Raw genomic sequence first — 16,808 nt, 5'->3', positions numbered from 1 at the left:
GATGATGTGTATTATATACCTGTGCCTATGACATGGTATTCGGTGGTTTCAGCATACAACCTGGGAATCTGTGGAGACACTTCAGAAAATATTTATTGAACATCAATTTTATGACAGCTCTTGAGTAAAGCCTAGGGAAAATTGACTTCTTTCTGTCATGGTGAATTTGGGGCTGATGTCCTGGAGGTGAAATTGGGGCCAGGTGCGGTTGTGCACACTTGCAATCCCAGCTACTCTGGAGGATGAGATCAGAACACAGCTACTCTGGAGGATGAGATCAGAAATATAGTGGTTCAGCTATGGCAAAAATTTAGCAAGATCTCATCTCAACAAGCAAAAGCCATTGGTGGTAATGTGTCTGTAATCCCAGCTATGAAGGAAGAGGCATAGGTTAAAGGATGGAAGTAAAAGCTAGCCAGCTGTCTGAAAATGGAAGAAAAAAAGTATCTAGAGGTGAGGCTCAACAGAGAGATAGAGAGGAAGGGGAAGGGAAGGGTGAAGGAGGGAATGAAAGAGACCAGAGAGAAGGCGGAAGAGGAGGAAATGCGAGAGAGTGGGGGGAAGAGAGAGAAAAGAAAGGAGGGGAGAAGAGAGGAAGGGAGGAGGGGGGGAGAGTAGAGGAGGAGAGGGAGGGAGAAGAGACAGGGAGGGAGGGAGAGACAAAGGGAGAGAGGGAGGGAGGGAAGAAGGGAAGGAAGGAGAGAGGAAGGGAGGACATCAAATGGAAGAGGTGTGATCCTGAGAGGGGGAGGAGTCTGTAGAGACTGGGTGGAGCCTGTAGCTACGCCCTCCCAGTTACACATCTCCCCCTCCCCGGAACGTTCTTTCCGCTCCCTACCAAGTTTTCCTCCCGACTTGTTTGAGTAACGAGCACTTCCGGAGTCACCCGGCAGTTTGGCGTGGTGACACCGCTGAAGCGCTTCCCTCTCCTCGCGTGCGCCCGACTGGGTTCTGGTCTCGCTGCCAGCCTCGGTTTCCCGGCCCTCATGGCCGGCCTGACTCTGTTTGTGGGCCGGCTCCCGCCCTCGGCCCGCAGCGAGCAGCTGGAAGAGCTGTTTAGCCAGGTGGGGCCGGTGAAGCAGTGCTTCGTGGTGACAGAGAAAGGTAGGGGCGGGTGGAGGCCGGGTCCCGCGTGGGGAGGGGCGACCTCCCTTCCCAAGCTCCAGGGGCCGAGCGACTCTTTCCTTACTCGCCCCCAAGAGGAGGGACTGGGAAATGAGTTTCTTCTCTGAAGCTGATTCTGCTTTAGACAGGCCCATCTTGGGTGTCTCTTCGCTTTCCTTTTACCATTCGCCTTCCCTTACACGATCTTATTTAGGCATGATGAAATAGCTTTTCATTAAGTACTGGTTAGACTGTCGGTTGAGTTTGACCCAGGCTTGCTTAGTACTTATTTAGTATTTATTTACTTTGGACGGTGGTGGGGCTTGAACTCTGGGGCCTGGGTGCTGCCCCTGAGCTCCTTTTGCTCAAGGCCAGTGCTCTACCTCTTGAGCCACAGCGCCACTTCCGACTTTGTTGGTGATTAATTGGAGTCCCACTGACTTTCTTGTCCGGCTGGCTTTGAACTGCGATCCTCAGATCCCAGCTTCCTGAATTAGACAGAGTTGCAGGTGTGAGCCTCCGAGGCGCCTGGCTGTCTCATTTAGTTTTTGCAACAGTCTTACTGCGGGTTGTCTCATTTCGTTTTCGCAACAATCTTACTGCGGGTTGTCTCATTTAATTTTCACCGCAATCTTACTGCAGGTTGTGTCATCTAATTTTTGCAACAGCCCTCCTGCAGATTCTTGAACTTGTTTTACATACAAGAATCCGGACCTTAAGGATATTTAGTAACTTTTGAGTTTGTATATCTAGTTAAGTAGTGGATCCAGAATTTGGTCATCTGACTTGAACTCTCAGTATGATACTCATTCATCCGTTCAACATGCTGAATAGGTGTGTCCCACTACACTGTTAACTCTTCTCAGGGTGTGGAGTTCAGGCTGTAGCAGTGCAGAACACAAATAAATCGTGATACTTCATTTTTTTTTAATGGTGGAGGAAGACAGCCAGTAAACAAATATTAGCAATAAAGGTTGTAAATGGTAAGGATCTGAAACATAAGAGAAGAAGGATAGGAAATAGCTGTGTAGTGTATGTGTGTGTGAGGGTAGCCTTGGCCTGACTGGGATGAGAGAGAGAAAACTTCCCTTTCAGGGAGAAGAGCAGTCCAAATGGAGGAAACAGCAAGCTGGAGAATACTGAGCGGGAGTGTGCTTATTACATGAGAAGAGAAGAGTAGCAGGGAGGCCAGGGTTCTGGGAGGGAAATGGCTAGGGAAGAGAATTAAGTGATAAGATCCAGAGCACTAGAGAGCAGTAATTAATTCAGCTGCTAACATCCAGTGAGAAGTTCCTTTACTTCCCTTGTCTTGAATTATTCTTTGGAACAAAGGGATGGTATCATTTCACCTACCTTGGGGTGTTCTGAAGGTAAAATGGGTTAAAGAGGTAAAATGGGTTAGAGATTGACACTGAATTGGAGAGGTTTTTTTTTGCCAGTCCTGGGGCTTCAACTCAGGATCTGAGTATTGTCCCTGAGCTTCTTTTGCTCAAGGCTAGCACCCCACCACTTGAGCTACAGTACCACTTCCAGCTTTTTCTGTGTATGTGGGTTCTGAGGAATCAAACCCAGGTCTTCATGCATGCTAGGCAAGCACTCTCCCACTAAGCCATATTCCCAGCCCTGGAGAATTATTTAAAAAAAAAAAATAGTGCCAATCCTGGGGCTTGAACTTGGGGCCTTGGGTGCTGTCCCTGAGCTTTTTTGCTCAAGACTATTGCTCTCACACTTGAGCTACACTTCTGCTTCATTTTTTGTTGTTGTTTGTGTTTTTGGTGGTTTAGTGGAGATAAGAATTTCACAGACTTTCCTGCTCTGGCTGGCTTCAAACTGCAATCCTCAGATCCTAGCCTACTGAGAGCCACCAGTGCCCAGTGACTTTGAAGCCTTTTAATGGAGAATAGCTAAGGTATTAGTAATAATGATAAAGTCTACAGGTTCCAAAAGCAGTGTTTATTGTTTGAGGCTCTTTTGCCAGGACCTAAGGCATTTATTGCTGAACTGTTCTAAAGAGAGATTGTTACTATATTTGAATTTTCAGAGTTCACTGTACTTTCTTTTCTTCTTTGATGATCTTTCATTCTGTTGGATATTGAGGTCGTCTTTGAGGGTGCCTAATATATAGCATATAACTTCCATATTCTTTGGATTATCAGGACAGGGGAAAAAAGAAGAGCTAACAAACCCCCAAATTAGCCTAATGCTTTCTAGGCATGATAGAAAAGAGGCTGCGACAGCTTTGTTTCTTTTCCTCCTGAGTCTTGCTGATTGCAGCATGGCTTAGTGTAGGATATCTGCTAGTTTAGGCTTTGTAGATGTACAGATTTTGTTCTCTTGGCTACGATTCTCTGTCCTTTCCATCCCTACTCACTCCTTTTCTTCTTGCCTTGTTCCAGGGAGTAAGACTTGTCGAGGCTTTGGCTATGTCACTTTCTCTATGCTGGAAGATGTTCAAAGGGCCCTCAAGGAAATTACTACCTTTGAAGGATGCAAGATCAATGTGACCGTGGCCAAGAAAAAACTGAGGAATAAGCCCAAGGAAAAGAGGAAAAATGGTGAGTTTCTTCCTAGGAGTGAGGAAGAGCACTATGAAAATGAGAGAAGGGAAAGTAACTTCGAGAACTGTGAGCTCTTAGTTCCTTTTCAATATTCAAAATCATCTGGTATGTTTTGTCCCTCATTTTAATCAGTCTCCATCTTAGTCTTGAAAAATCTGCTGTTCCTAGAGAGTGAATGTTTATTGCTGTGTTACTGCTGTTGTTTCTTGTAACATTTTACTGTGATATCAATGGGTGCATAGACTTTTGATAAGCCTCTCTTTTTAGAAAATTCAGAGTCCCCAAAGAAGGAGCCAAAGCCTACGAAAGCCAAAATGGCAGATAAGAAAGCCCGGTTAATTATTCGGAACTTGAGCTTTAAGGTAAGTGACAGAGAAGCAACATCATGTTAGGAAGGTGCTAAGGCATGCTCATTGGTGGAACATCTCACTATGATGGTGTTTACTGGGTTTATCCCTCCTGGGAATGAGCCTTAGCACGTTGAAAATACGGGACCATAAGAATTTATTAAAGCCAGGTGCCAGCGGCTTATGCCTGTAATTCTAGCTAGTCAGGAGGCTGAGACCTGAGGATCAAGGTTCATTGCCAGCCCAGGCAGGAAAGTCTGTGAGACTCTTATCTCCAACTAACCACCAGAAAACCGAAGTGGCACTGTGGCTTAAGTGGTAGAGCACTAGCCTTGAGCTGAAGAGCTGAGGGATAGTGCCCAGGCCCAGAGTTCAAGCCTCATGACGGACCAAAAAAAAAAAAAAATTTATTAAAGACACTGAGATGATTCCTTCAAATTGGAGAAATTGCTTCTGAGAAAGTGGGGTACAGAAATAGCTCTCTTGCACCTGGTGTCTTTTTTGGCCTCTTAGATACAAATAAGATGTTGTCTATTCACGCACAGCTCTTTGATATATTAATCTTGAAAGTAAGAAAAGAGTAAAAAAATGATGAATTAGTAGTTGATATTTCAGGTTTACTTGATGTGATAATATTTCTCATCTTCCTTCATTTTTTGGCTCCAGTGTTCAGAAGATGACTTGAAAACTGTATTTGCTCAATTTGGTGCTGTGCTGGAAGTAAATATCCCAAGGAAGCCAGGTACTAGATTGCCTTTATTTAGTGTGTATTGCATTAATATCACTTAACATGCCTTTTTTTTTTTTTGGTCAGTCATAGGGCTTGAACTCGGCCTGGGAGCTGTCCCTCAGCTCTTCAGCTCAAGGCTACTGTTCTCCCATTTGAGCTACAGCGCCACTTCTGGTTTTCTGGGGTTAATTGGAGATAAGAATTTCACGAGGGGCTGGGAAGGTGGCTCAGTGGTAGAGTGCTTGCCTTGCACGCACGAGGCCCTGGGTTTGATTCCTCAACACCACATAAGCCGAAAAAGCCGAAGTGGCGCTGTGGCTAGCCTTGAGCTGAAGAGCTGAGGGACAGCACCCAGGCCCAGAGTTCAAGACCCATGACCAAAAAAAAAAAAAAAGAATCTCATGACCTTTCCTGACCCGGCTGATTTTGAACTATGATCCTCAGATCTCAGCTTTCTGAGTAGCTAGGATTACAGATGTGAGCCACTGGCATGTGGCTTAAACAGGTCTTTTTCCAAATTACCCTTGAATTAGAAATGCAGGCTTCATGGCATGCTTTTTTGAGCCCATGAAGATATGTTTATGGGTATCTGACACAGTGCTTGAAGGGAGTAAAAGACCTAAATAATAACACTATTCTCTGGATAGTATTTTTAGTTAGATAAGACTTAGTTTTAGAAGTTTAGTTACTGATGGCATTGACTCATGGTTCTCTACAAGTCTGAATCAGAGTTTACCCAACAAGAGAGTATAAACTGTTGCTTTGAGGACTGGCTCTCTTGGCTGCTGAGCCATTTTGTCAGCTTTGTTGCTCTAATTTCCTTGTTAGTGCTCTGTTGGCTCTCACCTCCTGCTTCTAATTTATTTGTACACAGATGGAAAGATGCGTGGTTTTGCTTTTGTTCAGTTCAAAAACCTCTTAGAAGCAGGAAAAGCCCTCAAAGGCATGAACATGAAGGAGATAAAAGGTAAGATTTCTATACTGGTACTATTGACCCAGTATTTTGGGAGCTTGGGTGAATTAGCACAGTGACCCACTTTTCTGTATGCTCCAAAGGTAGTTTCACTGCAGAGCAGTAATACAGTAGCTGTTTTGATGAAGTGTCTCTAGTACTTGATTTAAGGTTTAACTTAAAAGAATCCATGCTAGGATTCTTCCTTTATTTGGTGAGCATGCTTTGAAATTCCCAACAAATACTCTGAAAATAATCACATAAATGTAGGTTGGTATCTAGATTCCTTCACCTTGGTTGCAACCTCTATTTAGGGTCCATGGGCTATTACATTAAACTGACTGTTAGCATTGGGTACTGTGCAGGGGAAAAAAATGCATAGTGACTTCGGGTTTTGTTAGTTGTTAGTAAGGTTAATGATTAAAGAGAGTACAGCTTTGGGGAACTTTTTTGTTTTGCTTTTGAAACAGAGTCTTGCTAGGTGTACATGCTGGACCCAAACTTATGATCCTTCTGCTTCTATTTCCCTACCGAGGACTTCATTTAAGCACTAGCAATCTGAATTTGAATTTTTTCATTTTCACTGATTCCATGACTATCTTTGGTGGGTAGGAAGTCCTTTATAGGAAGTAAGGATGTTAAAAGGAGGAAAGCTTTTCTCATGCTACTTTTTTGACAGGACGGACTGTGGCTGTGGATTGGGCTGTGGCGAAAGACAAGTATAAAGATACCCAGGCTGTTTCTGCCCAAGGTAAGGTGTCATAGTGTTGGATAGAGGGTGAGAGAGTGGAAAAATTCTTTTTTTTATTCTAAAAGTATAAGGAAATCTGATTGTGAGTGGGAATATTAGTTTAGATATGCCAAAGGCACAAGAGTAGCCAAAAGAACAAATCATACTATTCAGAAAACACTGAATTTCTGTGGGCTCTATGAGCATGAGGCTGTGTATTAATTCATATTGTACCATCTGGTGATCAGATTCTCAAACATTGGATCTTTTGAGTCTGAGCCATTCCTGGGGTATAGACATGAGTAGAGATGACCTTGAGCTCAAGTTCATTGTTCACTCTATGGGTCTCTTTTCCCAGCTTTTCATAAGGAGTAAGGACCATTGAGAACAGAGTAACTTAAAAACTTGAGTTATATTTAGGAAACACTTCACATTTTTTTCTTCTCTTCCCTTTGGTTCTGGGAATTGAACCCAGGGCCTTGTGCATGTTAGGCATGTGTTCAAGCAGAGTACATTCTCAATAGAAAACAATTAGTTTTTGAATCTCACAGAGTATAACTCACTGAGGCTGCAGTTGAGGGCAGCCCCCAGTAAGCATTGTGCTGGCTGTGGTGTGCAAGTAGTAGCCTGTTTGCAGACTTGTTCACTTGTTACTTATATTCAGTTTACCCTTCAGGTGTCTAATGAATGGGACAAAGTTTAGAGGAATCTGAGTGATGAAGGTTTTTTGCTTTGTCTTTTGTTTTCCTCACTCCCCCATTTTCTTTGTTTTTGTTTTGTTTTATGATTAAAGCACTTTATTTTTGTGTATTGCAATTTTTTTAATGACAAAAAATATTTGAGTTTTTTTTTCCAGATTTTCCTTTAAATAACAAGAGGTTAGTCTAAGCTAGCAGCTCTCCTTTAGATTTCAACTTCATTAAATTTGTTAAGCAAAGGCTTACAAAAACAATTATGATCTTTTTGTCAGAAGTATTTTCAATGTTGATGAGTAAATATTTGATTTTTTTTTTTTTTTTTTTTTTTTTTGGGTCCGGTCGTGGGGCCTGAACTCTGGGCCTTGGTGCTGTCCCTCAGCTCTTCAGCTCAAGGCTAGCGCTCTACCACTTGAGCCACAGCGCCACTTCCGGCTTTTTTCTTTTTGGTTATGTGGTGCTGAGGAATCGAACCCAGGGCCTCAGGCATGCAAGGCAAGTGCTCTACCACTGAGCCACCTTCCCAGCCAGTGAAAAACATTTTCTTGTTTTCCATGTAGTCATACCTTGGTAGACTTCGAGGAATTGGTATCAGAACCCTCCTCAGATATCAAATACTGAATGCTTAAGTCCCTTCTATCAGATGGTGTAGGTTTGCGTGGAACGCTATGTAATCCTTGGATGTATTTTAAGTCATCTATAGATTGCAGTAAACTAGACAGCTTGCTGTTGAGGAAAAACCATTAATGAACACTCAGGTTGCAGAGTCAGTGACAATGGGTCTGAGCATCCATAACTTGACGTTTTATTTTTTTGGTACTGAGTTTAGACCCAAGACCTTGAACTTAACTGGGCTGGTGTTTTGTCACCATGATCATCCATAGCCTGGAAACCATATGGGGTAGGCTACATGACTGCCATATTCATAGTATTCACCGAAAACTGTATTTCATGCTCTTTGTCTCAAATACTGTGGATGCTTGATTCATTTTTTTTCCCCATATGGCCACCCAATTTCCACTAAAGTGGAACAAATCAGAGTGCCAACAAATCAAAAATTTTCACTATATCACTTAAACTTAGTACATCCTCTTTTTGGTTTTGAAAGCTTACCATAACTTTTATCTTGCTTTTGGGGCACTACTTGCTTTTTGGGAGACATATTTTTACAAAATTAAGAGGAATGAAGCTCTCAGCAATTATATGAGTTAAATGTAACTGACAATAACATGGAGCTGGCTGAGAGCTTTTCTGTATCATATGGGCTGTATAATGCACATGTAGGAATTGAATTTTTTAGTTTTAAATTTTCTTTTTTTCTTTTGTCGGTTGTGGGGCTTGAACTTGGGCCTGAGCGCTGTCCCTGCACTCTTCAGCTCAAGGCAAGCGCTCTACCATTTGAGCTACAGCGTCACTTCTGGTTTTCTAGTGGTTTATTGGAGATAGGAGTTTCATGGATGTTCTTGCGTGGGCTGGCTTTGAACTGCGATCCTTAAATCTCAGCCTCTTGAGTAGCTAGGATTACAGGCGTGAGCCACTGACGCCCAGCTAGTTTTAAAATTTCTTTTGATTAAAAAATTATTATTGTTATTTTGTTGGTCATAGGGCTTGACTGCTGTCCCAGAGTTTTTCTGCTGAAGACTAGCATACTACCACTTTGGGCCAAAGTCCCACTTCTGGTGTTCTCATGGTTAATTGGAAATAAGAGTCTCAGGGACTTTCTTACTCAGGCTGACTTCGAACCTTCACATTTCAGCCTCCTGAGTGGCTAGGATTACAGGGTTGAGCCACCAGCACCCAGCTTAAAATTCATTTTTTGACTGCACTTGGTCAAAACTGTATTCGTTTTGACAGGCTTACTGTACTTACAACCCCTAATACAGTGTAATGCTATACAAATAGTTGTTATATTGAATTATATAGGAGTTTATGACAAGAAAAAAGTCTGTACATCTTCAGTACAGGTAAAATATTTAAAAAATTCAGGATTTAGAACCAACAGATATTGAGGGTTGGTTATATAGTAATACAAATTCATTAGCTGGGTGCCAGTGGCTCATGCCTGTAATCCTAGTAGCTACTCAGGAAGCTGAGATCTGAGGATTGTGGTTCAGAGCCAGCCTGAGCTGGAAAGTCCATGAGATTCTTATCTCCAATTAACCACCAGAAAACTGGAAGTGACACTGTGGCTCAAGTGGTAGAAGTGGTAAGGTGCTTGCCTTGAGCTGAAGAGCTGAGGGACAGTGTCCAGGCCCAGAATTTACACACCATGACTGACCAAAAAAAAAAAAAAAAAATTCATGACCTTTTTTTTTTTTTTTTGGTCGGTCGTGGGGCTTGAACTCTGGGCCTGAGCTCTGTCCCTCAGCTCTTCAGCTCAAGGCGAGCGCTCTACCACTTGAGCTACAGCGCCACTTCCGGTTTTCTGGTGGTTTATTGGAGATAGGAATCTCACGGTCTCTCCTGCCCGGGCTGGCTTTGAACCGCGATCCTCAGATCTCAGCCTCCTGAGTAGCTAGGATTACAGGCGTGAGCCACCAGCGCCCGGCAAATTCATGACCTTCTGAAAAACCAAATAAACTATGAACTCAGAAAATTAAGTACTTCTGTTAAAACAACCTTGTTTGACTGGGCACTGTAGCTGAAATCTGAGGATCAAGGTTCAAAGCTAGCCCATGCAGCAAAGTCTTTGAGACTTTATCTGCAGTAAGTACCAAGCAAAGGTGAAGGGAGCTGTGGCTCAAGTGGTAGAGTACTACCTTTGAACAAAACAACCACAAGGATAGCGTTCAGGCCTTGAGTTCAAGCCCCAGGATTGGGGCTTGACACACATACACACACACACACACACACACACACACAAGAAACCCCAAACCTAGTTTGAGCAGGGCACAGTGGCTCACACTTTTTAGAATCCTAGCTGTTGGGAAGGTTGAGATCAGAGGATTCTGGTTTGAGGCTCTCTTGGGTATGAAAGTTCTCAAGAATCCATCTCAACCAGTGGCTGAGTGTGGTGGTACAGGCCTGGTAGTCTAGCTGTGGGGGAACCACAATGTCTGGGCACATTGGCATGCCCCTGTCATTCCCAGTGGCAGGGAAGTGGGAGTAGGAGGAACTCAACCCAGATAGTCCTGTGCATAAAGCAAGGCCCCACCTTAAGAATAATGAATAAGAAAAGGCAAGAGACATGGCTCGGGTGGTAGAGAACCTGCCTGGCAAGTGTGGGGCTCTGAGTTCAATCTACCAAATTGCAAAAAACCCAAACCCAAACAGACCTTGTTGGATATTAAACAAATTCCTAACATTCCTAACTTTCTTTTATCTTTCTCCATAGATGAAGAGAAGAGCTGTGGACCTAAACACCAGAACTCAGTTAAAAAGAATGCAGGGTTGCAAGGGGAGGAAAGTGATGATGGGGATGTTGAAGATGAGGAGGATGATGAGGATGTTGATGATGAAGATGAAGAAGAGACTAAAGAATCAAAAATTACCCAGCGTATACAGATTCAGAAGAGGTAAGCAGCTCAGCTTGTTCTGAAACACTAGTGAAAAATACAAAATTTTCTCTTAAAGGAAACATTTCTTGTCTTCCTGCTCCCATTCGTTGCAAGTTGACATGTATAATGAAGTTGAGGCCCTTTGTGAGCCCAGATGTGTAGCTCTGAACTTGTGCCCTTGCAGAGCAGTGAAAAGAGCAGTCCCAGCTGGAAGCAGTGAGGAGGAGGACCCTTCTGATGAGGACAGTGACCTGGAGGAAGGAGGTAGCGTTGATGAAGAAGAGGGACTCGCGCAGAGTCCTAGCAGCACCGAAGAAGAACAGGAGGAGGAGGAGGAAGGTTTGCTTGGATCTTCATAAACCCCTGTAAACTCCAAGTTAGTTCTGACTAGGCCTCTTTCTAAACAGGACTCTTAAGGTCTGTCAAATTTATGATTAAATACTGAATAGGAAACCTTCTGACCCTTTGTTTTTGTTTTTGTTTTTTTTTTGGGTCCGGTCATGGGGCCTGAACTCTGGGCCTGGGCACTGTCCCTCAGCTCTTCAGCTCAAGGCTAGCGCTCCACCACTTGAGCCACAGTGCCACTTCCAGCTTTTTTCTTTTTGCTTATGTGGTGCTGAGGAATCAAACCCAGGGCCTCAGGTATGCAAGGCAAGCGCTCTACCACTGAGCCACCTTCCAAGCCCCCTGACCCTTTCTTTTAGATTAAGTTTTTTACTTCTTTTGTATTTTTGTTATTTGCTTTGTTTTTTAAATGAGTTTGGCTTGGTATCTGAGGATAAAGACTTGAGGAATTTAGGAAGAGGTACCACCTTTCTTGGTTGTCTGAGTTGAATGAGTGTCTGGATAAACAGGATGTCCTGTATGTTGACACCAAAGTGGGTTTTAAACAACTCCTGAATTGAGATGGGCGGCTGAGACATTAGAAGTGTTTGTCTCATGTTCTGGGGGTGAGAAGGTTCTTTCTGGCCACAGGTGGCTCCCTTCCACTGTGTCCTCCCTGACCTTCATGCTTGGGTATGGGGATGGGATGGAGAGAACTAGCACAATAAACTGGTGTGTCTTCCTGTTTTTATGAGACACCAGTCCTATTGCATTAGGGCACTATCTCTTTGACCCTACTTAATCGTAACTACCTCTCAAGGTCTTTGTTTCAAAATAATACAGCATTGGAAGTTAATTCAATTACCTGTATTTTGGAAGGACACACTTAAGTTCATAACAAGGACTTTTGGGAGCATGTAAAAAAAACTACTACTAGTCCTCATTGCTACCTTGTTGAAAATAAACTCATTTACTGAGAAAGGTCATTACAAAATGAGAAATGGCTAATAACGTTGTTTTATCGGGGTGAACATTTAAAAAGATTGTTTTTAGCACTTCTTTTTATTACCTTAGATTAGTTATACAGTGGGGAGAGTTCATTGCTACATTCAAATGCTTACAATCAATTTCATTCCCTTTTTCACTTTTTATTTTTAAATTTTTGATTCCATTTATTTATTTTTTTGTGTCCATTTCTGTAAATCTGCTTGTTGGTCTGACTATATAAGAAATGAGATGCTGGGCGCTGGTGGCTCATGCCTGTAATCCTAGCTACTCAGGAGGCTAAGATCTGAGTATCTAGGTTCAAAGCCAGCCCAGGCAGGAAAGTCTGTGAAACTCTTATCTCCAATAAACCACCAGAAAACCGGAAGTGGCACTGTAGCTCAGGTGGTAGAGCGTTAGCCTTGAGCTAAAGAGCTGAGGGACAGAGCTCAGGCCCAGAGTTCAAGCCCCACGACCGACAAAAATAAAAAAAAAGAAATGAGAGGAAGTTTGGGCACAGTAGATGGAATCTAACTTGGGAGATGGAGATTAGGAGGATTTCAAGGCCAGACTGCACGGGAAGTTAGACTATATCTCCGTCAGTAAGCTGGGCCACTTGGTGGTATGTCCCTACAATCACAGCAATGTGGGAAGTAGATAGGAAAATGAAAGTTTGAGGCCAACTTATAAGAAAACAACAACAACAACAACAACAACATGAGATCTTTCCTGAGAAGTAAAGCAAAAAGTAATGTCTCGATTTTAAGTAGTAGAGTGCTTGCTTAGTAAGCATGAGGTCTTGAGTTCAAACCCCAGTACTGCCCTCCGCACCAAGAAAAAAAAAAGAAGAGGAAAAAAAAGAGATATTAGTTACTTTCATGAAAATAGAATGGTGGTCACATTAGAGTCAAGGCCTTTCCATCAAAGGGACAGTGAGATCCTGCATCTGCAGCCCAGATTCTGCTGCCAGTTACCATTCTTCCACCCAGAAAATTTGTCAGATGGATGCATGATAATATATATATATATATTATCATTATATATATATTATCATTATATATATATATATATATGTAGATATGAGAGAAAGAAAAAACTCAGAATAGAAGAACTTAATAGGAAGAGTGAAGGTTCCTTGCCATTCCTCCAGCCATTTTTCAGAGTAATACTTGTTTCAGAAATTTTCTGTATATGGATGAGCATATGTTCTTCTTCAAGCAGTGAGTCTTTCATTGGCCAGACTGATCTGAGGGCGTGTACCCAGAGACAACCAATGTTGTATATTTAAAGGATATTTTTAATAGATTGAAAAGCAGAAACAGTTCATATGCATACACAAAATATAGTGTATGTTTGTGAAGTCTGTATATATTCTCTCCTCCAACGTTCTACCTGGTCATATTTCCAGAGAGTTGTGACAGTTGACACCAACACAGTAGTGTATGAAAATGTCTTTTTCCTATACCTTTACCACATTGAATTCCATCAATCTTTGTGGTTTCACTTATCTGTGGGAAAAAAAAATGGCATCTCATTTCTTGTGCTATGTATCTCTTTGCTTGATGCTGGTGATGGAAGCCGGGACCTTGTATGTGTTAAACACAGGCTGTACCACTGAGCTGTTCCCTTATCTTCTGTGTTATTTTTTAAAATTATGAGTTTGAGCATCTTCTTATGCTTGTCTATCTAAATTAAAAAATAATTTATGCAAGATCTTCATATATTTAAGGAGCTAATCTTTTTGTGATTTGACCTGCATTAGTCTTTTTCAGTTTATTTTTCTTTTTAACCTTAGATGGACCAGTTTTAAAGCAAAAGAAGAGGAAATTACCCTCTGATGTGAATGAAGGGAAAACGATTTTTATCAGGTATGCTGTTTGCTTTGAGATGTGCTGTTTGCATTGCCTGTATGGGTCTCTCTTCCCTTTCTTTTCCCTTTCTTCCTCTGTTGTAGTCCCTTCTCCTTTTTCTTTTCTCCTTTCTCTCTTCTCCTCTCCCTTCTTCCATCTTTTTCTTCCTTGGGAGCTTGTTTGGGGAGCATAACTATTAAGGATGACCATTTTCTTCGACCTAGTGAGTGCCTTTGGAAGTTATACATATGTAATGGTGAGGGAGGAAGAGGACACTTGTCTAGCCAGCCAGATCAGCCAAATCAGCCCTGGTGATTAGTAAGTTGACATGTCACACCCAGATCGCCTTCACATCATCTCTCTTCCTTGTCTGTCTTTTGGGTACTGTTTCTGTTATCTAATCCAGAAAGTTAAATGGTGTTAAGATTATTAGCTTATCTGATCCCAGATATATACTAAATGATGAGAAATACAGGAAACTAAACTATAAAATGGAAGGTAACTGGTCATAGAGTCCTGATTGGGCATCTTTTGGGACAAGTGAAATTCCTCAGCTGTTAAAACCATGTTGGTTCTGGCTTTTGTTTTAGGGGGTGATATACCACTTGTTCCAAATGATTTCTCTGTCCTACCAAATGATTTCTCTGTCCTACCGTGTGAACTGTAGGTCTGGGCCCTGTTCCTGAGCTTTTGTGCTCAAGGCTAGCACAGTACTATTTTAGCCACAGCTCCACTTCAGGCTTTTTGGTAGATAAGAGTTCATAGATGTTCCTGTTTGAACAGTGATCCTCAGATCTCAGCCTTCTGAGTTGCTAGAATTATAGGTATGAGCCACTGGTGCCTGGCTATAGATGCCTTATCTTTTAAAGCAGAATATAGCGACACAAAGAGGAAGAGAGAAAGAGAGACAGAGACAGAGATACAGAGAGACAGACAGAAAGTGAATGAATGAGAATTTTTCTTGCTAGTCTGCTTGAGTCTTCTGGTTTTATGAGAAAGTAGTTTGGGCCATGTTAAGTGAAAATTAGGGTTTGTTGAATGAACATAGAAGCAGCTTATAGAATTGGTTGCCAGAGAACTAAAAAAGGCCTAGCAACTTTTTGTTTTGTTTTGTTTTTCTTTATGGTACAACATACATTCTGTAAAGTTCATTACCCTATTGGTACAGCTCAGTGGAACTTTTCATAGCTATATATTCATGTAACCATTATCTAGGTCACAATGATAGTATCTCCAGTATCTCAGAACTCTCCTTCAAGTGGGTTGTGCTGCTTTTTGTAGTGAATCAGCGTCTGCAATTTTAGTTTGTATATGTTTATTTAAATATCAAATTCCTGGGTACAAGAACGTGATTGATAAAGTCAATTGGAATCAAGGAGCAGAGTCATACAACAGACCTGGCTATTTGAGGCCACTTTTGTGTATTGGTGCTATTTCTAGACCAGGGAGGGGTACTTATAAGAAAGGGAACTACACCAATTGATGTCTAACTATCTGTGCTAGAATGTAAGATCTCACTTCATAGTTGATCTGTTATTTTCCATAGAAACTTGTCATTTGACTCAGAAGAAGAACAACTTGGGGAGCTCCTCCAGCAGTTTGGAGATCTCAAATATGTTCGTATTGTCTTGCATCCAGACACAGAGCATTCTAAAGGTATTTGCTATTTGCTTTCAAGGCCCTGAATGTTGCACCCACTACCCTGGGCACCAGTAGGTTACAATGAGAGCATAATATATGCTCTTCTGGGGACTCCATGAGCTATCCATCCCCTGGCTTTCAAGGAAGCCCAAGGACATTTTGAGGTTGTCTTCCATCTTGTCAAGCTCAGCATTTTAATGGTGCTGCCAGACATAATTTCGTCTAAGCTTTTTAAGCTCTTGCTTATTTACTTTAGGGTAATGAATTCCATTTATTGTCTTTTTTGAATTTCAAATGTGATAGCATCTCATGGGTATTAATCATTCCACAGTGCTTGAAATTACTGGGGGATCTTTTTTCCTTCATTGCTTTTGTTAGAGATGGAAGCTGACAGAGAAACTTCGTTGCGTGGCAACAGTCAGAAGGAAAACTGTAGCATGAGTGCTGCCTGACATACTTTTTACTGAAGCTATTTATTTTGTCCTCCAAGGGTTAACCAGTTCTCATTCTTATGCTGTTAGGGAAGCATCTTTTCTCTCCATTGAAATCTTTTACTTCATGGATTGCAATCATTCTGCTAAAATCACATTTATTCTGATTCTTGATTTCTTTGAGATCTAAGCAAAGCTATAAACCAGTAACATTCCACTTTTTGTGGGTTTGTGGGCTTTCTAGAACTTATCCATGCGTTAAGAACCTTCATCCTAAAGCTTATTTTCCAGATTGATAAAACTTAATTACTTTTGATTATTTTACTCAGCTAAAAAATGTAAACAAGTACCGAACAGCTTCCTGGGATTAGGAGTGTAATCCCAGCTATGCTGCAGAGCAGCCAGGTGATTTTTGACAAATCATTGAGCTGCTTATGTTTCTTAGGCAAAATTACTGGGTTCAACTAGAGTAACTACCTAGGTGTCTTCTAATGTTAAATTGTACTTTTTGGGTTTTCTTTATTCCTGCTATGTTTTTCTAAAAAGGGTAATGAATTGCTTAGAATGTTTTAAGTACAGGTATGATATTATGTTTTACTTTAATGGTATCCTGCATCTTTAATCCTATTTTGAGTACAGTAGTATAAAGGGATGACACTTTAGGAATATAGTCTACAATTGATTCACTAGATGTCTTTTTTGGTCTGTTAACAGTTAATGATCCCTCTCTCTCTCTTTTTTCTTTTTCTTTTTCTTTTTTTTTTTTGCCAGTCCTGGGGCTTGAACTCTGGGCCTGGGTGTTGTCCCTAAGCTTCTTTTGCTCAAGGCTAATGCTGTATCACTTGTGCCACAGCACCACTTCTGGCTTTTTCTGAGTAGTTGATTGGAGATGAGTCTTAGGGACTTTACTGCCCAGGTGGGCTTCAACCTGCGATTCTCAGCTCTCAGCCTCCTGAGTAGCTAGG

The 16,808-nt window shown here is 41.8% G+C and overlaps 1 protein-coding gene across 2 annotated transcripts in view; it reads left to right on the top strand.

Moving 5' to 3' along the window:
- Window positions 1-907: 907 nt before the first annotated feature.
- Window positions 908-16,808, top strand: part of Rbm28 (RNA binding motif protein 28) — a 28,755-nt gene continuing 12,854 nt past the window's right edge. Inside the window, exons 1-10 of one of the 2 annotated variants that reach the window (XM_069996699.1) lie at window positions 908-1,104; window positions 3,501-3,659; window positions 3,930-4,024; window positions 4,676-4,751; window positions 5,614-5,706; window positions 6,371-6,442; window positions 10,451-10,631; window positions 10,798-10,952; window positions 13,717-13,789; window positions 15,318-15,427. In XM_069996699.1, coding sequence (XP_069852800.1) covers window positions 987-1,104; window positions 3,501-3,659; window positions 3,930-4,024; window positions 4,676-4,751; window positions 5,614-5,706; window positions 6,371-6,442; window positions 10,451-10,631; window positions 10,798-10,952; window positions 13,717-13,789; window positions 15,318-15,427 — 1,132 coding nt within the window. In that variant the 5' untranslated portion in view covers window positions 908-986. The remainder of the gene's footprint in view (window positions 1,105-3,500; window positions 3,660-3,929; window positions 4,025-4,675; window positions 4,752-5,613; window positions 5,707-6,370; window positions 6,443-10,450; window positions 10,632-10,797; window positions 10,953-13,716; window positions 13,790-15,317; window positions 15,428-16,808) is intronic. The other variant, XM_069996700.1, reaches the window with a different exon arrangement.

The sequence above is a fragment of the Dipodomys merriami genome, unplaced genomic scaffold (assembly GCF_024711535.1).
Source record: "Dipodomys merriami isolate MVZ:Mamm:240054 unplaced genomic scaffold, mDipMer1.0.p SCAF_5, whole genome shotgun sequence".
Taxonomy (NCBI): Eukaryota; Metazoa; Chordata; class Mammalia; order Rodentia; family Heteromyidae; genus Dipodomys; species Dipodomys merriami.
The sequence above is the reverse complement of the archived record's forward strand: the minus strand, read 5'-3'. Positions and strand labels throughout refer to the sequence as shown.